This window comes from Notolabrus celidotus, chromosome 1, assembly GCF_009762535.1.
Source record: "Notolabrus celidotus isolate fNotCel1 chromosome 1, fNotCel1.pri, whole genome shotgun sequence".
Taxonomy (NCBI): Eukaryota; Metazoa; Chordata; class Actinopteri; order Labriformes; family Labridae; genus Notolabrus; species Notolabrus celidotus.
Genome location: NC_048272.1, coordinates 9,234,737 through 9,259,244, shown reverse-complemented (window position 1 = coordinate 9,259,244; position 24,508 = coordinate 9,234,737). Strand labels below are relative to the sequence as shown.

Genomic DNA, 24,508 nt, shown 5'->3' with positions numbered 1-24,508 from the left:
GGTAGTGTCACACGGGAGGAGAATCCTTATCAAAGATCATCGCTGTTGCTGCTTGTGGACATATGAGCACTACTGGGCGGTAAGTTATATTATCACTTCGGTCTGCGGGCTCTTGCTACCCACTGTTTGTGACTGTAAGCACGAGTTGGACAGCACAGGAGGGAGTTTGGCACACTTGCCAATGTGATCGAGACTTCAGAACCAAGGACAGAGGCAACCCGCTGCCTGGCAAACCGCTGCCTGGCAAACATGCTCAAAGTGAACCACATCTGGACAACGCTCGTCACGTGAAGATCTGCACTGTGTGGTCGTCGCGAGGGCTTGGGGGAAAAAAGACCTGCAGATACATCAGAGAAGACACGTCTTGGGCTTCAAAAGGGTAAGAAATCCTCACTTAAAACTTTGATTTTTAACATAGAGGTGGACTTTTCTTATGTAATCTGCCTTGTCTCTGCATGTCTAGTGTATTCTTGTTTGATAAGCTTGATTTCAGTTGAGGATGTATCCTACAACCTCAATTTGAATGTCACTTGATATATCATTATGAACAGTTGATTGTAGAGCAATTTTTTTTTGTTAATTAGAATCAAATCTCACATGGCATAACATTTCCAGCAAAAGGCAACAGCACCTAAACTTGCCAAACTATGCACATTAGGATAAAGTAATACATTTGGGAAGCTGTTTCTCCCATTTCACACAAAATAATCTGCTGCAGTCACAATTACCCAAACTTGAAATTACCCAATCTAATATCAGACTCAAACCAATCAGCTTTTTGTTTTCAGTCACAACCTAAAACAACAGCACCCTGCTATGAAAGTAATTGAACTGCTTTCAGCTTGCAAGATCCATCAGAGTATTCGCGTTGTTAGAAATATTGCAAATGATTGACATATGATGCATGCATTAATTTGTTGTCAGAGGATCAGCAGGATGTGATGTAGCAGAGGGATTTCTCTCAAATGAAAGTAGACGACAGTGATAAATTGGTCGAACCTCCACCATGTCTCGGTGGATGATATTAACATGTTGTTATTAAATACTCCCCATCATTTCATTATCCGCTAGTTTTGTATCTGCACTTTGTGTCTCTCATACACAGACATGAACTGCACTTCTACAACCATGTGATAATTCAAAAAGCCCTCTATGGTTTCGGAGTTAAATGGCCCAATGACTAGAGTCCCCTGTGCTATTTTGTGATAAAATGCTGCACTTGATCTATGTTCAAATTCACACTCAGCTGGCTGCTGTCCACCACAGAGGCTTCCTAATTCCTTCATCTAACACGTCCAGGTGGAGGGATAAACTGTGTCCCGACTGGAGATGATAGGATGATGGAGATCATTAGTGGAATGATGGCGGGTGCATTTTTTCTTAATTTACACTTTATTAGTTGCAAATATAGAACTTCCTTTTTTGGAGAACCAGTCCCAACCCTTTAAAAAATCATCAGAGGTCATAATGGGGTTTCTTTTCATAAAAGACATTTTTAATTAGAAAGGCACCAGTTGGGTGCAATTGTATGTATTGTTTTGTTGAAAAAGACAACTTGTTCACATTGTTTATCTTAATATTTGAACACAATTGGTTATGTTGCTTTAATGATTATTTTTAGCTTTCTTCTATCTTTTTTTAACCCTGTAACCCTTTAAAGACAGGCGCTATAATATTAATATCACATACTCTTCTCACTGAATAGTCATATTGAGCTCTGATTCATGAATAAATAGATTAATAATTATCTGCCATAAATTATCCTACTATCATGTTAGTCATGTAGACAATAGAAAGCAATGTTGTAGATAAATCTCATGGGAAAAGTGCTGTGTTTAGATTGTTATTATTCAGCCTAATGAGTCATGCGTGGTGGACTAGAACATAAAATTTCATGTCATGTATTCAACAAAAAAGGATAACCAAACAAGCAGGGTAGCAAAGTCTAATGCCTGTGGTGTTGGGATGATTATTTACACATCATTGTTTTAAAATCCTCTCATATAGATTTTCCTGTGTATTTACTGAGGATTTTGTCTTCAATATCAAACAGGTACTTCTTGTCTCATCTCTGCAGACATGAATAGCACAGTTCCTCATACATCCATACATGCATACATATATAATACTACAGCTGATTGTGCTAGTCAGCATCATTGCTGTAAGCGACCGTGCAGTGAGTCATCCATTACACATCAGCTATAAGGAAAGACGTTCTCAAAGCCTCTTTATGCTAATGCTGATGAAATACTGTCCTGGGCGGTAGCAGTTGTGCATAAGCAGCTGGTTCAAAGCAAAGTAAAGCATACTGCTTTTTCTATTTGAACTCGCCTTTCAGAGGGAATATTGTGCTCAGACATCTGGGGGGCCAGGAGCTGAGTGTGAGCGTGACAGTCATTTCTACATCAAGATACTTTTAATGATGTGATCCGAGGATGATAAGAGCTGCTTTACAACTAATCAGAGGCTGCGATTTAACACTCAAGCAAGCTGATAACACTGCTTCCAGTTTGAAATTTTACTCTGAAATATGCTTTTGTTTTTGTTTCAGCTGTATTTTATGTCCATCTCAAACAGCTCAGCCTGTATTTGCTCTTCTGGACCCCCAGCCTCTCTCTGACCTATAGGCTTGCTTAATTGGCTGTTCCTTATTGGACCATTAATCCACTCTGTGACCTCGTCTTTGCAACCAGAAAGCCCCTATCTGCTTCCTCAGACTGCACGGAGGAGCAATTAGACTTTTTATGTTCAATTCTCACTGTTACTTCCTCACCTTGATTCTAATCAAAGGACAAATGTGGGGGAGCTTTTCCAACACATGTACCTGATATTCAAAAAAAGAAGTGGAATTAAAGTTTCATTTCATTTCTAGGATAGCTCCGATTTTTCAGATTTCTAAAATTCCACCTTTTTTTTCCCCGTTCCTTGCCTTGAAACTATTCCCTTGTACCTGATTAAATAACATAATGTTACGTTACGTTGAATGCTGCCAGTCATTTTAATTACGCCCCTAACACCACTGCCCACTCACCTATCTCCCCAATTAAGAGGGGGCACAAGCAGAAAAGTGTCTTTCTCGAATTCTGATATGATATAAAACACTTATAAAGTTCCTGCCAGGGTGCCCTTCCAATTGAGGAAAACTTAAGCGCTGGTACTTGCAGGTACATCACAAAAAAACAAAAAAAAAGAAACAAACAACAACCAAAAAAAAAAGTGTTTTTTTGGCTCATACCTCTGATATAAGCCAGAGAAGCCTCTGTCTATTTTATCGTTTACAGTGAAACGGAGACTCAGCTTAACTTGAGAATATATTGCACCAAGAAATGACAGCGTATATTTTGCAGGCAGTTCTGACTTCTCTTTTAACCTATACAACATAACTTCTCAAGTTTCTAATTTAACTGTAAACAATGCAGAGCAATGGGACAGGAAGCATTGGTTGTGAATTGTTTATGGAGAGCGGTAAGTCATTGTTCCCAGAGGCATATATCATTGTAAGGTGACAGCTGATGGGTTCTGGGATTTCCGCACTAGAAAATCTCCTATCCATTGCATGCATCTGATACTCTTTTTTTTCTGCCCCTCACCCTCAGAAAGCCTGGGTCTACTACTACTTGGTCAACCCAGCTTTAGAAACATGCAACTGTCTGTCATCTGTCATCTGTGATGAACTGAGTTGTTATCTGTAATCGAAAAGCTGCTTCCTGTTGTTTTTCTTCAAATTCTCTGCAGCTAATTTCATAGCCTTTTAAACACACTGAAAACTTTTTTAATCCGTATTTGTGCAAGCTAAGCACACAATGTAGAACAGACTGTGCAAGCACGCAGCCAAGACCTCAGTCAGAGTAAAACTGACAGAATGACAAAAAATAGTCATCCTTTTCTCTGTGCTTTCTTTTTTATTAGAAAGAAATACAAATAGCAAAAACATTTGTCATTTAAAAATGTGTCAAAAAGAAGTTAAGAAAAGAGTTTTGACCTTTTTTTTTTTTTTAGCAGTTTTTGGAGGAATAAAATGATCTGATGGTTCATGGTCCTTGTTTCTACTGTACAGAATACAGCTGCTTATAGACAGATCTTACTTTACGTTTTTATAAATGCAGCATAAGGTTTCCCACCCACAACTTAATGTAATATTTATCTTGCTAGATAGGCAGCATCCATTAAAGTTTTCTTTTCAGGTTCTAGTATCTTCCACTGCTTCTGGGTTGTCACAGAATATTCTTTAGATGTCTCTCAAAAAGCATGCTTTCACGCGTACGCACGCATGCACACACACAGGATGAACTTCTCTGTGTGTCGCTGTTTCAGCTGGTGTTTTTGTAACCTCTGTTCTGCCACTGTGAGCACAGGAAACAGGGAACACTCACTCTGAATAAAAGGTCTGTGAAGAAATCGGAAGATATTGCCTCTGTATTTGGGTTTGTGACACATTTTAATTAAGTGCTATAATATCAGTAACATCACTGTGTGGCAAATGGGAGAAGTCACTAATAAGCTACCTGCTGCTTGTTAATGGAGAGTGGAGCGGCTGCATATCCAATAGTCCAAACTACAGCTGAGCTCCTTGTGTGTACCAGCGTGACTCCTCTGAACCTAGATTTTAAAAATCCAGACACACAGAACATTTGTACATCCCTCTGACTCCAGAATAATGTTATCTGCCGATGTGTTCTATGAAAAAGAATCATGGATAAAAGTCGGGTATCATGAGTCATTAAAAGTCCATCCCTCTGCATGAAAATGGCGTAAATCAATCTGTTTGCTGCACCTGTGTATTAGTGTGTATTTGATGAATGTGAGGAATAAGTGTGTTTGAAAGAAACAGGATTGGTTCCCCCTCTCTGTGAGCTCTGTGATTGAACCCGCCCTCCTCTCTAATCAGACATCATAACAACTCCTGGTGAGCCCGAAACCTGTAACCTCCACACGCTAGGAATCCATATTAGCATATATGTCTCACTGCCCACTTCACTGCAGTCCAACTCCTATTTTTTTTTCCTCCAGCCATGTTTCCATGGCAACCCCAGCCATTCAGGAGACCCACCATTTATGTGGTACCTCAGCTGTAAGCTTGGAAATTAAGCTTCACTTGAGATGTGCCTTAAATATCTGTAAATGTTTGATGTGGTCATTCTGCAGCGACAACCCTGAGTTTGTCTTTGAGATGAAACTGCTGTGATTATATTTAACAGTGGAACCCCAGAGAGCCTGCACAAAGTAATCTCTACTTATGCTGTGCTTCAAAAAGTAACTCAGCAGCTGTGTAGCCCCATTTCAGCCTCCTGACAGATTAGACAGAGGCTTGGACTGTCCAATAAAAGTAATATTTTCTATAACACATCTATAGATTCTATTAAAGCGAGAGAGAAAGAAGAGCAGTTTGAGCAAAAATCGATGAGAGACCTGTAAAGAACAACTTGGCAGAGAAAGTTTAGATAAAAGCTGACTTAGATGTGAAAGAACCTCACTGAGGCAAAAATAAGTATTGGGCATTGTTGTTATTGTTTCATATTTTAGAGTTACTCTGGGAAAAGAAAACGGAGTGGGAAGTAGTACTGGAAATGAGTGGGTGTCAATCATACAAATTTAAAGACAAATGGTTGTGAAATTACTCAGCTCTGATTAATTCATCTTTAGTTTGATTACTGGTCCTGCACATAGATGATTTTAATTAGATAGATAGATAGATAGATAGATAGATAGATAGATAGATAGATAGATAGATAGATAGATAGATAGATAGATAGATAGATAGATAGATAGATAGATAGATAGAGTGGGTACGGAAAGTATTCAGACCCCTTCACTTTTTTGACATTTTGTTGTGTTTCAGCCTTATTCCAAAATGGATTAAATTCATTTTTTCCCTCATCAATCTACACACAATACCCCATAATGACAAATGTGATAAAATGTGAAAAAATGTTTTCTAGAATATTTGCAAATTAATAAAAAAAAAAAAAACACTCAAATATTGCATGTGTATAAGTATTCAGACCCGTTACTCAATGCTTTGTTGAAGCACCTTTGGAAGGGGTTAGAGCCTCCAGTCTTCTCAGGTATGATGCTACAAGCTTAGCACACCTGGATTTGGAGAGTGTCTCCCATTCTTCTTTGCACATCCTCTCAAGCTGGATGAGGTTGGATGGGGAGCATCAATGCACAGCCATTTTCAGTTCTTTCCAGAGACGTTCAATCAGATTCAAGTCCGGGCTCTGGCAGGGCCACTCAAGGACATTCAGAGACTTGTCCTGAAGCCACGCCTTTGTTATCTTGGCTGTGTGCTTAGGATCGTTGTCCTGTTGGAATTGGAACCTTCGCTGCAGTCTGAGGTTCATAGCCCTCTGGAGCAGGTTTTCATCATGGACCTCTCTGTACTTTGCTGTGTTCATCTTTCCCTTGATCCTGACTAGTCTCCCAGTTCCTCATGCTGAAAAACATCCCTACAGCATGACGCTGCCACCACCATGCTTCACTGTAGGGATGGTATTGGTCAGATGATGAGCGATGCCTGGTGTCCTCCAGACATTCAGGCCAAAGAGTTCAATGTTGTTTCTCATGGTCTGAGAGTCCTTTAGGTGCCTATTGGCAAACTTTCATGTGCTTTGTGCAGGAGTGGCTTCCGTCTGGCCACTCTACCATAAAGGTCTGATCTGTGGAGTGCTCCAGAGATGGTTGTCCTTCTGGAAGGTTCTCCCATATCCACAGAGGAATGCTGGAGCTCTGTCAGAGTGACCGTTGGGTTCTTGGTCACCTGCCTGACCAAGGCCATTCTCCCCTATCGTTCATTTTGGCCAGGCGGCCCGCTCTAGGGAGAGTCCTGGTGATTTCAACTTCTTTCATTTATGTATGATGAACACCACTGTGCTCTTTGGGACCTTCAATGCAGCAGAATTTTTTCTGTACCCTTTCCCAGATCTGTGCCTCAATACAATCCTGTCTCGGAGGTCTACAGACAATTCCTTTGACTTTATGGCTTGGTTTGTGCTCTGACATGTACTGTCAACTGTAGGATCTGATATAGACAGGCGTGTGCCTTTCCAAATCATGTCCAATCAATTTAATTAACCACAGGTGGACTTCAATCAAGTTGTAGAACCATTTCAAGGATGGTCAGAGGAAACAGGATGCACCTGAGCTCTATTTTGAGTTTCAAAGAAGAGGGTCTGAATACTTATGCACATGTGATCTTTGAGTGTTTTATTTTTAATTAATTTGCAAAAAACTTCACTAAACGTTTTTTACTTTGTCATTATGGGGTATTGTGTGTAGATTGATGAGGGAAAAATGAATTTAATCCATTTTGGAATAAGGCTGTAACATAACATAAATGTAGAAAAAGTGAAGGGGTATGAATACTTTCCTTACCCACTGTATGTACTTTGTTGCACAGCTACAGATACTGGTACAAAGACATTGATACATAACTACATAATACGTACTGTAGATTTAAGATAACATATATAGATAGAAAATTATATTGGCACTTTGTTAACAAACAATGTTGTAAGTAGGTATCAAAATATGCTGTTATGAAAAGATACAAAGATACATGGACAGATAAATACGCTTACACCAACGCAAATAAAAAGATACTTAGATCCAGGGGTATATTGTTACAAAGATACATCAGCCCTTTTTAGACTGCTAGTTCAAGGTGTAATATATACACCTCTGTAATGCCTTGCCTCTAATATAAACGTCATGGAGGTGTGATGGTTGTAGGACTGGCATCAGAGGTAGTAACAGAGGCATTATGGGGGCGAGACAGGATCACTTTGAACCGACAGAGCAGGCAGGTTGGAACAGGACTGTAGGTGTGTGTGTGTGTGTGTGTGTGTGTGTGTGTGTGTGTGTGTGTGTGCGTGTGCGTGCGTGTGTGTGTGTGCGTGTCTGTGTGTGTGTGTGTGTGTGTGCATCTCCTGCTGTGCATTTACCTCTCATGCTTCCATTACAGCGTATCGCATTATGAAATAACACACTGGGACACTAATATTATGCCATTGCAGGTTGCATATAAAAGTACAAAGGCTTGATGACAGCAGAGCTGCGTTATGGTGCTGTTGCAGACTTCCAATATAAAAAGAGGTTACTCATACTTTGATGCATTGATGAAACTATACATTGATTATATAATACATTTAAATACAAATATGCATTGACACAAGGAAGATACAATGAAAATGTAGTACATTGATGCTAAGAATAAAAGATCAGACACACTTGGTAACAAAGATACATTAATATACAGTAATCTGACGCATTCATACTTATGTAGATATTGAGCTACACTAGGTACATATATAAAGATACATGTAAATACTCATCTATATATATACAAAAATACATGGATGCATAAATATTTCTGATCATTTAAAAAATTAATACATTGATCCTCAAAAAAGCAGGCCAGTAGGTGGAATGATATCAAAACGGGCCTTATACACTATTAACTGTGTCATTACTTCTTCCTTTTATTCACTCAGGAAATATCAAACATGCTGCACCCACCCAGTGAAGACTTGAAAGTGATCTGCCTGCAGACCCTGTGAACCTCTGCTCCTCTCTACTTCAACCAGCCTCCCTCCCTGGTCCTGCCATGCTGAGTGTAGTGCTCTGCCCACGGTCATTGGCCGTCTCTGCCCATTACTGGCCTCTCCACATGCTCCTGCTGGAGCTCCTCATACTAGGAGTTCTGCCCAGCATCTCAAGATTACCACCTGCAGCCAAACGTGAGATCATCCTGGATGGGGACTTGGTGATTGGAGGCCTTTTCCCTGTGCACCACAAAGGAGAGGGCACAGAGGACTGTGGTAAGATCAATGAGGAGAGAGGGATCCAGAGACTGGAAGCCATGTTGCTGGCACTTGATGAAATTAATTCCAGCGATCAAATCCTCCCTGGACTCCAGCTGGGGGCCCACATCCTGGACACCTGCTCCAAGGACACATACGCTCTGGAGCAGTCTCTAGATTTTGTCAGGGCTTCGCTGACCAAGGTGCAGGATCCAGGCTTCATTTGCCCAGATGGCTCTAGACCCATCCAGAATGAGGTTCCACTGGCCATCTCTGGAGTCATAGGAGGATCTTACAGTGATGTTTCCATTCAGGTAAACAAGCAGACCCTTTTTTTTCTAACTATTTTTTTTTTGTTTTAATTCCATTTGTATTCAACTGCAATGGAGCCTGACAAGGGCAGGCACACTATAATGGCCCAGGGGATTTTCTTTAGGTGAAACCAGCTGCAAATTCTGAAATTATGCAAATTTTAAAACATATACAAAAGTCCAAAACAAGAAACAAAAACAAAAGCATACTGCAAAAAAGCAGAAACCAGTGTATCTACAGTAAATGCACAATTCAAAGTCAAAAACAGACAAACTCAGAAAACAACTGCAAACAGAAAAATGTTGCATATACTGGCATCACATCTGAAGACACCCAGGCCTATAGAGGGCGTGAATCAGAGCTAGGTTAAATGAGGCATATTATTGGGGGGGATAGAAAGGATAATTGTGCTGCTGTAGGGAGGAGGTTTTTAGAAAAGGTTGATGACTGCATTGTCAGCCACCAAAATTTACAATTAACCAAGACACATGCAGAAGAGAAAAAAAACTAATTTCTATCATGATTCCCAAAGTTTACAGATTTATCGTTGATTAAAATAGATAGAAATGCTGATTTTGTATCTCTTTTTTTAGAAAGCAGCACAGTTTACGGTAGAAAAGGTGTGCTTATGACTGGGAGATTTCTTAGCCCAGTATCTCCTGGGATTAAATTGGACCACTTAACTTAATTTATTGATTGATTGTTTAACCTGTATCTGTTCTTTCCCCAACATTAACCAATTATGTTAATCGCAGTCAATCGGAATCATGATTTGACTCGTTTAACTCTAGGATTTTCTTTGTTTCGTTTTTTTGTTGTTGATTAAAAAAACCCTCAGTCTTTCAATTGAAAACCCCATATCCCCTCTACACTAACAAATACAGATAATTACCAAAAATACCTTGCATCTCCACTGTGACTGAGCCGAGGGACTGAGCCGTCAGCAGATTAGATTTTTCTTTGGTTGGAATAAGAAACCATCTGGGATGAATCTGTGTGAACACTCACAGAGACATCCATCACGCTGTCAGAGACTTCATTTCTGCCTAGCAAGGAAAACGGACCCTTAAAACACAGATGAAAGGTTGCCATAGGCGATGCATATGAGCAATTAATTAATTCACATTTCCCTCTCATGCCATAATCACCATCATGCACTGGCTGTTAGTGAGACACTTTGTAGGATTTATTAGTCTTACTTTTCATTTAGTTTTCAGTTCATAAGACATTCATCTTCGACACACACACACACAGACTCACAGGTGAAGCCCCAGATGTTCTTTGTAATAGAGCCTTTATGCAAATAAAGATCATTTTGATTGGCAGTGTAGTCTATTGCTACATTTAATTCTTTGGTCACGGGGTATTAGCTGCTTTCAGATGATGAGTTCACTTCTATAAACTAACATGTATTTTGTGCTTGAACCTGAAGATTGTGACTTGAAAAATGTAGGGGTGATTCAGATTTTTTAGTTCTTGCAAAACAACATTATTAATATGCTAAGTGCAAAATGTTATGTAACTTGCATTCTTGGAACTGTCATACATCTTATTTTTCCCATAAAAAAATGGCATGACTTTGTGATAATTTTAATTTCTGCTAAATATGTGGTGATTTTTCCCCATTAACAATGTCAATTTAAAAAACTATATCTGCTTTCCATGCTCAGGTTGAAAAAATATTATTTTAATTAGCTTGTTTTGCCACTGGCCACAATCCCAAGCTCATTATATCCAGCAAGCTTATGGACACTTCAGACTGATTTGTTGTTTCTGCTGCAACTTTATCACTTAAAAATGCATCAAAACACAAAAGATAACCAATTTAATCTTTTATTAGATTAAATAACACTCCCACATCCCACATCTATCAAAATCTTCTAATTTACATGAATTTTTATGAGCAACACAAAGATCCCAAGCTGTTTTTCTCTGCCAAATTTTTTATGAGGAACACAACCCTTAAAGGTCAAACACCTGCTTCAAGCAACAGTCATACATACAATATGACTAACGCTGGGAATTTTTACACATGGCATAAACTAAGCATACCTGGATATCCTATATCACACCTGAAACTGCTAATGCCTTTGTGACTTCTTATGAATATGCAGATCCAGTCTCATCAGTGTTGATGTTGCTGCATGACATTGGCATTGTGAGCCATCAGTATAGTTGATATGTGCAGTTGATAAATGAATATGATTTTCAAGGTGTCAGATGTTGGTTGAGAGAGTTTGTCATCAAGGTTGATTGTGAATATGTAATGATTCGGATTATTGTAGTGTTTACTGAAGAGGGTGGCGGTAAAGACCGTGTGTTTGAGGCAATCATTAACACAAAACAGAGCAAATGTAAGTGTATCAAAGCAAAACTAAGTAATCTCCAAAGACCACTTCATCTAAATAACTCTAAGTATGACATAGTTTGCATTACAAATTAAGTAAAAAAAAAAACAAGGAGAATAAATACACTTCTTACAATGCCAAACTTCCTGACAGTGACAATAAGTCAAAGTTATAGTGACCTTGTTTTACACTATCTGTGAATTAAAAGTTCATCACAGCTAGTTAACTGAATAAATAATCATTCATAATTTTAAATCTTATTTAAGATGTCAGAACAATTTGCCATGCTACAATAGTTAATTCACTCAGTGTCAATAGGGTTGCCAACTGTCCAGTATTAGCCGGGACATCCCTTATATTGGGCTAAATTGGTTTGTTTCATAAGGGACCTCAAATGTCCGGTATATTGACTATTAACTCTTGTAAATACAACAGTGGCAGATCATGTGCCAATCACACCGCCTGTCATCAAATCCCAGGCCCCCTTATGTGCAAAAGCGCCAAGTCCTGCAAAAAAAAAAAAGGCAAAACAAAGTTAAGGTAATGTGTAGTGTTGTCCGGTCGGTTTGGCAAAGGCAAACATGGATTAACCTTCAAAAAAGGAAAAGACTGTGCAGTTACAACAAACAATGAGAAGCAAAGAAGACATGGGTTAAGACTTGACGAAAGCCTTCTGCACTTTATTCCGCTGGGAATTTTCAGTTGGACACCGAGGTGAAATTGACCTAACTCAGCATGCTTCTACAGAAATGTACAAGAAGGCCATTCTAGCGAAAGGTGCTAGCAATATCTGTGTGTTCTTCGTTACATCTACTGCAAAAAATGATAAAATCGCAGCCAGTGAGGCCTCATATGTGTACCATACGGTAAAACACGGACTCAGCTACAACAGCATGGACTGCTTTGACAAGCTCAATGGTGCCTTATTTCATGACTCAAATGTTGTGAAGAAGATTCAACAAGGAAGAACAAAAGCAGAGATGATTAGATGGAATGTTTTAGGACCAAAGCCTGTGCGGGATATTTTAGATGATCTGTCCCCAACCGAAGGTGAGCCAGTGTATTTCTCCTTGGCCACAGATGCTTCAAACAAGGGAAACAGAAAAATGTTTCCAGTGTGTGTTCAATATTTCTGTGTCTGGGGGAGTGCAGTGCAAGTTACTTGACTTTTATGAAGTGATGAAACTGCGAATGGCATATATCAAGCTCTGATGAACTGTCTGGAAAAGCATTGAGCTTGATATTAGAAACATCACAGCCTATGCAGCAGATAATGCCAATGTCAACTTCGGCAAACATCACTCCGTTTAGCAGTTACTGGGCAGCGCCAACAATCGCGTTCTGAAAGCTAATTGCCCAGCGCTCACAGGGCATAACACCTGCAAGCACGCCTGTGATCAGCTGTCAGTGGATATTGAGTTTATTGTTCTGAAGATCTACAGTCACTTCTGAGTATCCGCTTCCCGAAGAGATTGAATGGCGGGAAATTCTGCATCATGTTAGCACACGATGGCTCTCACTTCATCCAGCTGTTGATCGTCTCCTCCAGAGCTGGCCAGCTCTGACGTCGTACTTCAGGCCACTTGGGGAGACCTGTCCTGTTGCACTGAGGATTTTTGAGGATGAAGAAAAAAAGACGTGGGGTGTGTTTTTGACCAACTTGTAAAAAAAACTGGAGGAAACAAAGCTCTGCATCACACATGTATACAAGGATGCCAGAAAGTTCAAAATGAAGATGCTTCAGTGGAAACAAGACAGCTTTTTTGGATACCAGACCAAGCAGCTGATGGACAAACAACTGCCAACACAGAAGTCCAAGCAGCAAGAGGACTTTGTAAAGTTCTATGACTCTGTAATTGCACACCTTGCCAAGTGGTTTGACTTCTCACAAGAAAATGTAATGGTGAAACTGAAACCAATTAGCCTTTATGAGAGCTCTCTTTCACTGACCTGGAGCACGTGGTGGATGCCCTCAAACTGACAGAGACAGTCAATATGGACCTACTCTATGAAGAGTTCTGTGCAAGCCAGGAGGAAATACAGAAAGCCAGGCAGGATACCACAAAATCTACAGATGAGAAGTGGGCTGCAGTTTTCCAGAAAGTTGGAAAAGCAAATCTGATCAGCATGTTCAGGATCATCTCATTTGTCTTATGTGTGCCTTTGTGGAGACGATTTTCTCCGTGATGGCCATTAAATGGTCAGATTCAAGAAACAGATGCAGCATAGAGCTGACCATAAATTAACTTCAAATATCTGTAAACTTAGACTTGTCATGTAAGGATTTCTCTCTGGCTGTGCAAAAGGACAACAGAATGCTTGAGTCAATCAAGAGCAGCAAAAAGTATACATGGAAAAAGTAAAGTTGGTGAGTCATACTCATCTTTTGCATTTAATTTTTCTTTCGCCTGTTTTTTGATGTAAAAAAACCCTATTTAGTTCTCAAAAGAAGTAGAAGAGAGCTGGACACCTATCTTTTGTCTGGCTGTTGACATAATGCTATATTCATGACAATGTTAGCATAGCTTGGGTTGAAACCATAGACTGTATAAATAATGGACATAGCATCCGTGACGTCACCCATCTGTTCCTGAGCGCTGTTTTGAAGCCAATTGTCGGCGGCAGCCATATTGGAAATGCGGAACTCAACCAGTCATAGTGTTACGTAAAGAGGCAGAGTTTGAGCCTCCTAGCCGACAGCTATGTGTTCTCGACCGGGAGTCAAGTCAGTCATGTCCTTATTTGGGCAAAAACTGTATTCTTAAAATCTTCTTAATCGTCGCATTAGAAAATAATTCACCACCCGTACAGTGTGTGATGATAGAGAAATTAGCTACGTAGACCCAAGCCGTTTTTTGAACCAGGCTGTAAACATGTTTATTAATGCTGCAAAGATCGTCTTTTTTGAATGGGTGTCTATGTGGTTTCCGGTGTTTCTGCAGCCAGCCTCAAGCGGATTCTCGATGAATTGCAGTTTTTAACATTTCTGCATGGGCTTAATACTTTGAGACCGGAGGTTGCCGCTTGGTTGAAACTAGCAAAACAGCTTGCACAGTTGTTTCCAAAAGTGTTGTCTGTCACTGATCATACATTTTATTTCCATGTAATAATCCATACAAAAACTGTGTAGGAAAAAAACAAGCAGATGTTGTATTTTGGGATGGTTTGTAATGGACTGGCTGTGAGCAGAGCTTACAAGCTGAGCTAACAATGTCCTGGCCTTAGCTAGCATGCACAGGAGTGGCATATTACTGTCAGTTCTCACAATCAAACAAAAAACAAACCAAACAAGTAAGTCAATATAACTTGATTTCAAACTACTCTTTGCACAAAGTTTTAATATTTAGCGAGTCTCTACTTACAGGAAACATATGTGTGGAGGCCTTATTAACAAGGTTTTTCATGGTTTTTAAACTGGAATGAATGATGTAACTGTAACACCCAATGCCTTCAAGAGTACATTTGGAATACCCTTATGCAGATGGCTCCAGGTCTCTTGTCCATCATTTAATGTTAATTTGAGCTGCAACAACCTCAGAATACAGCCAAACTTCAGAGAATTCCACAGGAGTCTGAAGGTACAAATGTGTCGTGTCTGCATGTAAAAGCTAAATTCTGAGTAAGTTAACAAACAAACAGTCTGGACTGAGGATGTCCACTTTCCTTGGTTGGGATCATTTTCAAGCCCCTATTACAATCAGGTTGTCTTCACTCAGAAAGAAGAGGAGGTTATGGATTTTCTGCTCCTGTATTGTTAGTGAGGCTTTGACAGCAGCAGGTTTTAGGCAGCGTCCAAAGGACTGCTTGTGTAAACCAAACTTGCTGCTTTGGAGTGTTTTGTATGAATTTGAATACATACCTCTGCTGTCACTGCACTCAACAGTCTCTTTGTTGGCGCCTTCAGTCAGAGCCTGGCTGCTTTAATGAATCAAGCCCTGAGAGCACCGACGAGTCCATGGTGGGATTTTTTTGAGAGGTCACTGATTTACACAGCCCCTATTTATCCCTGAGAAGCACTTTGTGGTGATGAAGAGGGTTATAAAACAGAGGAGGACAAGTGCCAGGGACGATCCCGGGAAACTCTGTTTTTCCCAACTGTGGGGTGCATCTCCATTGGCTGGCAGCGACGCGTCCACCTGTTTTCTGGAGAGGAGGCTGCCGCTGACTGTGACATTGGCCAAGGAAGAGACGTGGGAAAGACAGTGGGAGACAAGCCAGTTTCTTCTCAGCCTCAAAAGGATTCTTTCACAATTAGCCAAGCAACATTTTTGAGGCTTTAATCATCTTTTTTTCATCCTGGTTATCCTTTTTATGTCTCCTTACTGTTGAAATTATTGCCATCTGGGTTGTTAGCTTTATAGAACTGATCATAAAGATGACTCAGTCAAAGCAGCCTCCACATTTTCACACTTGAATTTAAGCTAGCATTACCCATGTGGATACATAAAGAAAGAACAATGGAACCAGCCCAAACTATTCCGACACTTTTCCTTCAAAAGTAAAATGTAAAAGAATATTTTTCACAGTTGCCCAATAAGAAGCTGAAATTATCTTAGAGGCATATTTGCAACTTTTGTCTTCAATGTGGACTTAATGCAAATAACATAACAAATCTACATTTAGACTGTTTTACATTGGTAAAGAATTTACATATCCACTCAAAAACCCTTGCATGAAAGTTTTTACAGCCTTTTTCCTGTGGATGAAACACCTCATATGGCATCAGTTTTCAGTGCAGATGATACCTATTGTGATCCGGTATCCTTGACTAGAACAGAAGTGAAAAAGTCCACAAATTATTTACTCAAGTATAGTATTTGCATGGATACTTATGTAAAGACTGGTTAAAGAAGATTAGCAGATTGTAAGTTAAGAGAAAAGTAAAGATAGACCATAGACTGTATAAATAATGGACATAGCATCCGTGACGTCACCCATCTGTTCCTCAGCGCTGTTTTGAAGCCAATTGTCGGCGGCAGCCATATTGGAAATGCGGAACTCAACCAGTCATAGTGTGACGTAAAGAGGCAGAGTTTGAGCCTCCTAGACAACAGCAGTGTTCCCCTCTGGGAGTCAAGTCAGTCATGTCCTTATTTAGGCAAAAACTTGTAATCTTCATATTTTCTGAACTGTCACGTTAGAAAAAACTTGACCCCCGTACAGTGTGTGCCGATAAAGAAATTAGCGACGTAGAGCCAAGCTGTTTTTTGAACCAGGCTGTAAACATGTTAATTAATGCTGCAAAGATCGTATTTTTTGAATGGCGGTCTATGTGGTTTTCAGTGTTTCTGCAGCCAGCCTCAAGCGGATTCTCGATGAATTGCAGTTTTTAACACTTCCGCATAGGCTTCATAGTTTGAGACCGGAGGTTGCCGCTTGGTGTAGACTCAAATGTAATTTAAAGTAATGAACTCAGTGTATGAAAAATAAACCTCTGAAGATCATTTCTCCTATAATGGTGTATCATGGCCAGTGTAGGAAAAATTGGGAAAGTCACAACTATGTAAGTGAATGAAGAAAATCTATAAAAATTGCAAATTTGTGAGAATTTAGCAATTTTGTAAGATTATGAAGTCCAAATTTGTTAGAAAAAAGGTTTAAATGTTGTGAGGTAAAAAAAAACGCAAAAAGCTGTTTTTGAAAAAAGTCACAGAGTTGTGAGAAAAAACTCACACATTTGTGAGATTATAATGTATTAAATTTGTAAGAAAAAAGTTGTATATATTTTATTATAAAGTGAAAAATTGTGAGATTATAAAATTGCAAATTTGCAACAAAAGTCAGTGGTTGATTGAATTTAGAGGCTATAATGTTACCTTTAGCCAGATGCTTACCAACAATGACGTTATCAACATTCAAAGTAACTTAAGCATTTGACTTACTTTTCTGGGTGCATCCTGGACAGATGTCTGTATAAGTTAGAGTTTGTCCCTGTCTACTCCTGATCATCTTTTAACTTTTTGAACATCTTGCACTGCTCTTGCATGTGTCTCTTGGAAAAACTAAGGAAAAACTAAGATATTTGAATCCCTCCTTCAGTTATCCTGGCAGCTGAAAAAAAATGTTTTTTTTATAAGTTATTTTTTCCATCTTCTGTATTTGAGAGCTGTCCAAGCTTGAGTCCAAGTCTGACTCTGAGTCATCAGGACTTGAGTCAAAGTCAAGTCAGGAAATATAAATCCAAATCTGAAAATGAATACTCAAGTCCAAGTCCTGGCCTTTTGTAAGCATATTTTTCCCTCCGAATTATGATGAAATTGTTGTCAAAGTTGTGAAAGTTTAAAGTGGCTGCAATGATGCAAAATAAAATATTAGTAATTCCTCACATGAAATAAAGCTTAAAGAATGGGCCTTTCTCAAATGTTAGGAGGAAAATCTATCAGTGTTTAAATGTAGCTTGTAAAAATTCAAAGTTAGCAGACAAAGAATTAAGTACAGAACCTGAAATCTCTGTACAGTATCAAAGTATTTTTACTTCATAACTCCCCACTTCTGAAATGAAACATCATAAAATGAATAGAACACCCACATAAGCCTTTGAGACCAATACACAGCTATCATATCACTGCTGCAGCAGCTCCTGGGATGTTCCCCAAAAAATTGGGGTTATGAGAATTCATATCTGTCCTGTATACTGTATATTGAAGTTTAATATTGTTGGTTTTCTGTGCTTTATTAAATCTGTTGTTGTGTCGTGCAGAGCAACTGGAGACGGCTCTATCTTTATTGTGTTTCTGTCATCATAGAATGCTTCAAGTGGGAAAAAAAACAGCTTTGGTGTTCACTTCAAAAAGAGTCTTGTTTATCTTGTGATATTGTAGCTGAACCCATCCCCCGCCCTTACTTAGCTCAACCCATACACTCCCCCTTGTCTTCTCTCCAACAGACTGTAATTTCTGAGTCTGAAGTTTTAGCACATTGTTAGGAAACAGCTTCGCTCCTTAATAAGCACATCAGAATGTCATTCAGAGTGAAGGGAAACATGTAATGACTGGAAGGTTGGTTAGAGTCAGGACCCACGCAGTCAATAATATCGCTCTCCTATTGATTCCCAGATACACTTCCCTTCATCTTATCTGTCTTTGAGCTGTTTTTTTTCTCACACGATATCACAGGAATAAATTACCATGCTGTGCTCTGAACCTGTTCATGTTGGGTTGTTTCACATAAGCCCTGCACCCATATCAGTGACTGAAAAAATACTGGACTTTATTTCACATGTAAAGGGACTTCTCCATTACTTGATGAAGACTGCTTTTTAGAGATGCATCCTTGTACTTGAGGAGTAGTTCAAAAAGTCTCTCTTGTGGTGAGTATTATTTTGTTGATGGGAGGAAATAATAGAATTTTAATGTAAGTTTCTGCAGCAAAAGGTGCATTTCGACCAAGAGTTCTGGGGTCTTTCAGCCCCCAGAACTACTTTACCCTGAACTAAAAGATTCTGTGCCCCCCATTTTGGTCTGCGTTTCGACCGCAGGGCCGAAGCCCTGGGTAGATTGTGCAAATCAGGCCAGTGAGGTATGGAGAACGGAACGGACGAATGCCATTCATCACAAATGACACCACAGAAGAAGAAGTACTGGCAGGTATCGCAACAGTTAGCCTGTTAGCATGTAGAGACTCAGCTGGCACTGTTTAAGATGGTGCTATATTTCATCACAGATGGATTCACTGAATCAACACGTGAGAGGAGATAAGCGCGAGTAGCAAAGACGTTTCAAAATGGCTTTAAAATCTTTTTTAACTCAAAAAGCCGTGGCAGAGATTGCCGGTGTTTTGGTTTAAACAGTGACGCTGTTAACTGCCGACTTTCAGCCGGATACATCCCTTATAAACGTCTTTAGACGATCATTAAATACTTATCTGATGAGGATATTGAATCATAAAACTCCCTCTGTGTGTCAACAACTGTGTAAACTCCACAAACACTGACACGTTCAGCTGAAGGTTTCCAGTTTACAAGGTCACTTTTAAAACCGTAACACCGGGAGAGACACATTCACGGTGGGCTGAGAGAAGACTACTGTTACAAAGCTGCTAAATCAAGTGAATCATAGCGTCTTCTTTTGAAAAGTACGCACACACACACAAAAGATAGAACAAATGAAAACTAATGAAAGAAAGAGAAATCAAGTGAATCACAGATGTGTGTGATGTTATTATGGACGACAGGCGGAATAAAAATACTGTGGTTAAGCTACCAATCAGACACGTTCAGCATTGCAGGCCCTGCTCCCCAAAAGCCCCGGGGCTTTTTGAAAAGTACTACCCCCCAAGCAAGGGCTTTTTAGAGGGACGATTATCTACCCCTGAACTAAATTTAGACCCTAGTTCCACCGGTCAAAACGCACGTAGTTCAGGGGTAAAGTCCCTAGTTCCGGGGTAAAGTTCCTCCGGTCGTAAAACACCTTAATATGAAGTCTCAGTTCTTGCCAGCCTACTAGAATCACATGGATATATACAGTAGTTCAGGCCTTCGTTGTGTGTATCTGTGTTTTTGTAACCAGGCTCCTAAAATATTTAGTTATCTGGGAAGAGGTATATTTCATCAATACCCCGACCTTCCAACCTTCACTAAACAATATCTCAGGTCAGTTCATATCAACATATTTACTTCAGACTGCTGACCATATGTTTGAATCAATGTTTGATCACATCCCCGTTCTGCCAACATCATGTCCAGTGAATTGTTCTAACACTTTCCTAAAACTGAGAAAAACCCTGTCTATTCTTCCGGTTTCTGTGAACACAACATCAGGTGAATACCTTGAAGATATTGGTCCACTTGGACACAAGAATGACTAAATAATGTTTTGGTTGTCAAGGGTCAAAGGTCAAAGCAACAGCCTCCATCCCTTCCATTCTTGTGAACATGACTCATGTTTGCTTGAAGATAATTTCCTCAATTTTATTCGAAGCATCCACTCCAACTCAAGGACGAACAGGTTCGAACTGGCTACCAATAAAAAAGGTTTGAAGGTTCTTGAATGACTAGAATCTTTTTGCAAAACCAGATAGCTTAGTGGAAAATAACACTTTCACCTTAAATACTCGCCATTTTTGCAAAGATGCTTCATACTTTAACAAAATGCTGCCACTCTCTGTCAAGATTAATTTTGAGCTATGATTAGATGCTCCAAGGCTAATGTGTAATTATTTCATTTTAGCAGTTGATGCAAAGTTATTTATTTTTAAACTTAACTTCCTAGAGTCTTGGAACAGCAGTTGGGTTGCCAGGCAACCAAAGTGTTGCACCATATGTATGGAGCTGAAGATAAACTGTACTTTCACAAGTAATACATAAATCAAGCAATCCTCTTCCAGGCACAAACAAGCGGCAACCTCCAGTCTAAAAATATTAGTCCAATGCAGAAGTGCTAAAAACTGCAGTTCATCGAAGATCCGCTTGATGCTGACTCCGGAAGTACCGGAAGTCACATACACATGAATAGGAAAAAGCCGATCTTTCCAGCAGAAATAATCATGTTGACAGCCTGGTATAAAAGACGAGTGTAGTCTGGATAGCTAATTTTTGATCGGCACACACTGTAGGGGGCTGAATTTTTTCTATTGCAGCAATTTCGAAGATATTGAGATTACGAGTCTTCCAATGAGAGGCACAGCTGACCTGATTGACAGGCGGTAACACTAGCTGTTGGCAAGGAGGCTCAAAGCCTGCCTCTTTATGTCACAATCGCTCGACAGCAGTAATATAGCTGCTGTCGACGATTGGCCTCAAAACAGCGCTTCAGAAACAGATGGGTGACATCACGGCTACTACGTCTATATTTTATTCAGTCTATGGGCTCAAATCATTTAAATCAAACTTTGTCAAATTTGTCTTCTCATATTCCCTGTTTAAATGTTGGTGGTGTAGGACTGCATTCTGGGGTCCCAGGATACGACAAAGCTGCTTCAAATCTGAAATATCCTCCTCAGCTGAAGAACAGATGGGTGGCTGATCTAACAGCTATATGATAAAGCAGCACAGGCAATTACAGGCAAAGACAGTTTTTGCAGTGTGTTCATTTTGCTGAAGTGAGTATAAACAAGGAAATTGAAAATTAACTTTGAGCTGAAAACAAAAGCAAACAAGAAAATGCATCAGAGGTGTGCCCATTGAAAATATGATGATTTTTAATTTGAACAATCCACCCTGGACGGAAAGAGGCAGAGCAATCAAGCTGAAGAAGAACGTCTTACTTGGTGCTTTGGTTTGCCTCAAATTGGCTTAGAGAAAACAAAGTCGATCCGTGTGGATGGGCACAGAAAAGAGATCTGTGCAGTGGTAGCTTTAAAGTGCATGTTTGTGATGTTCCAGGGCTAATTAAGTCACCCCTTGACTGGTCTTTCAGCCATCTTTCTATAGTTGACTACAACAAAATGATGGCATGATGCTTTTTCCTCAGTGAGTGTGTTATCTGCAATTTTGTTATTTCTCCTCTTGCTGCATTTTGAGGTGAAATCCCATCTCCAGAAATAATTTCTCATCATCATAAACTGAACTAGATTTACCAGAAATTGGACAAAGCCCAAGCTTGGCACAGACAATTTGGGCTACCCTGTTATCAGTGCATCTGTGCTTCTTTTTGGAACAAGATAGCTTTTTGGAAATACTGAGAGGTAGCATGTTGATTTTTAAGAGTATAATAAGATGCCCCAGGCTTTAACTCCTGTGAGCTGCGTACGCTAATTTTTTCTACAAAATATATTATATTTATTATATATATAATCATTTCTATAAAATATGTTGCTTTTCAGCTATAGTTTGTTACTTCTTTGCATGTCATTATGAGTACACAGACTTGATGCACTGGAGATGATCCTGGATAAATACCTAAAGATATTCAACATACAGTATCATTCGAAGAAAAACACCAACTACTGGTGGCTTTTGAGCTTTGACCAACGTTATACTCTCTGCTAGAATCACATTTTTCTTGTTAGTCTTGTGACTTGAGGATTTTGTACTTTTTGTTGTGTAATTCAGCTTTTTTTTGTTTCTCCAAAACACTATTTCCATATAAAATGTAGGGTTGGGGACAGGTAGATTTCAAATTATGTAACCTAATAGGTGCATAGATAAGTGTACTTGTTTATACCTGCTTATGCTTGATACCTGATACCTGATACCTGATACCTGATACCTGATACCTGATACCCTACACCTGATACCTCACTCTGGGCTGTATCGGAGACATGCTGGTATTTGCATTTAAAAAAGAAAAAGAATTCCTGAAAACCACCTCTATGATTCAGCCTTCACATTTATTTTTTCATCCAGGGTTTGGATATAAATATCAAATGTCACATTCACTACTACAACTGAAATACACCATACTTATCTTAGCTGCAGTGTGCATTAAATCCATTATGCATCACATGGACCTTCACTAAGTGGCAGTGCTGGTGATCTGTACATCCTGAAGTCTCACTCTGCATGCCATCTACTGTATCTACTGTAGGGCTCAGCATGACAGGGACCTCAGGGACACAAAGATGGACTTTTCATGTTGAAAAAAAAATTATGACAGACACATGAGTAAGAGGCTGTCCGGGTTCCAGCTGTCTCATATCGTCCCTCAAAGCATCTGTGCTTCTAAAGGAACGCTGGGCTGGAATCCCAATACTGCCCCTCATGATGCATCTAAAACAACACACTGCATCAAGAATTAATTCAGTGGGGATGTTTTGCATAGATGTAGACACAAATATAAATGTCTTCAACCGTATACCTTTACAGTACTGGCTCATCTCTTCCTTTTGTTCTTGAGAAACCAGTGATTACTGCATTCAATCTTCCTCAACATGTTTTATCTCATAACAGCTGAGTATTGCAGTAAATGTTCACATGAGTGTACTACAACATAGCGTGAGGTGTCCAAGGACCTAACTATAAACACTGAAAATGGTAGTCTTTAAGCACACATGTTGTTCATGGGCTGTTTATCATGTAATGCTTTTATTTTGAATATGTTTCACAAAGGGAACATATGCAGGAAGTAAAACTGGGATTCAAAGTGAGCAAGAAAGCATACAAATAGATCCTTGTGTTTTCTTATTTATTTTTTATAATCTATTGAAGACATGTTGGAAGATATCAAAAATACTTTGTGTGGAATGAAAATGAGGCTGATCGTTTTCCTCACAAACAATTTCAGTTCTATTGTGGAAACTTTTAAAAAAGCATCTCCCCCTTTGATGAGAGTATATTTAAGTCAAGATGTTCACTTTAAAGGTTTGACTGCTCTACACAAGATGTGTCCAAACCTGTCTTAGAGTAACATTTAAAATGAGCAGAGAGAAACTTTACCTCTTTATGAAAATAGATTTTATGATATCAAACTCTTGACATTCAGTATTTCAGGCAGGTTTCAACCAAGCGGCAACCTCTGGTCTCAAACTATGAAGCCCATGCAGAAGTGTTATAAACTGCAATTCATTGAGAATCCGCTTGAGGTTGGCTGCAGAAACACCGGAAACCATATAGACATGAATGGGAAAAAGACGATCTTTACAGCATCAATAAACATGTTTACAGCCTGGTTCAAAAAACAGCTTGGCTGTTCGTAGCTAATTTCTCTTTTGGCACACACTGTACGGGGGGGAATTTTTTCTCTAACGCAACGGTTCAGAAGATATGAAGATTATGAGTTTTTGCCCAAATAAGGACATGACTGACTTGACTCATGGACGGGAACACATAGCTGTTGGCTAAGAGGCTCAAACTCCGCCCCTTTACGTCACAATGTGCCTAGCTGAGTTCCGCATTTCCAATATGGCTGCCGTCGACGATTGGCTTCAAAACAGTGTTCAGGAACAGATAGGTGACGTCACGGATACTATGTTCATATTTTATACAGTCTATGGTTTCAACATCTAGAGACAATAATGAGTAAAATACATTTTTGGTGTAGGTGGTGTTTTACTACTGCTGTTGGATTATCTCTCTAAAATAATGGTTCAATAATAATACTACATTAAACCTGGTTAATTATATACTTGGGATATAATGTTCTTAACCTTGTATAATCCTATAGGGACATT

The 24,508-nt window shown here is 39.4% G+C and overlaps 1 protein-coding gene across 1 annotated transcript in view; it reads left to right on the top strand.

Moving 5' to 3' along the window:
* Positions 1-269: 269 nt before the first annotated feature.
* Positions 270-24,508, top strand: part of grm2b (glutamate receptor, metabotropic 2b) — a 39,677-nt gene continuing 15,438 nt past the window's right edge. Inside the window, exons 1-2 of the mRNA XM_034683000.1 lie at positions 270-379; positions 8,493-9,115. Of these exons, the coding sequence (XP_034538891.1) occupies positions 8,606-9,115 (510 nt within the window). The 5' untranslated portion in view covers positions 270-379; positions 8,493-8,605. The remainder of the gene's footprint in view (positions 380-8,492; positions 9,116-24,508) is intronic.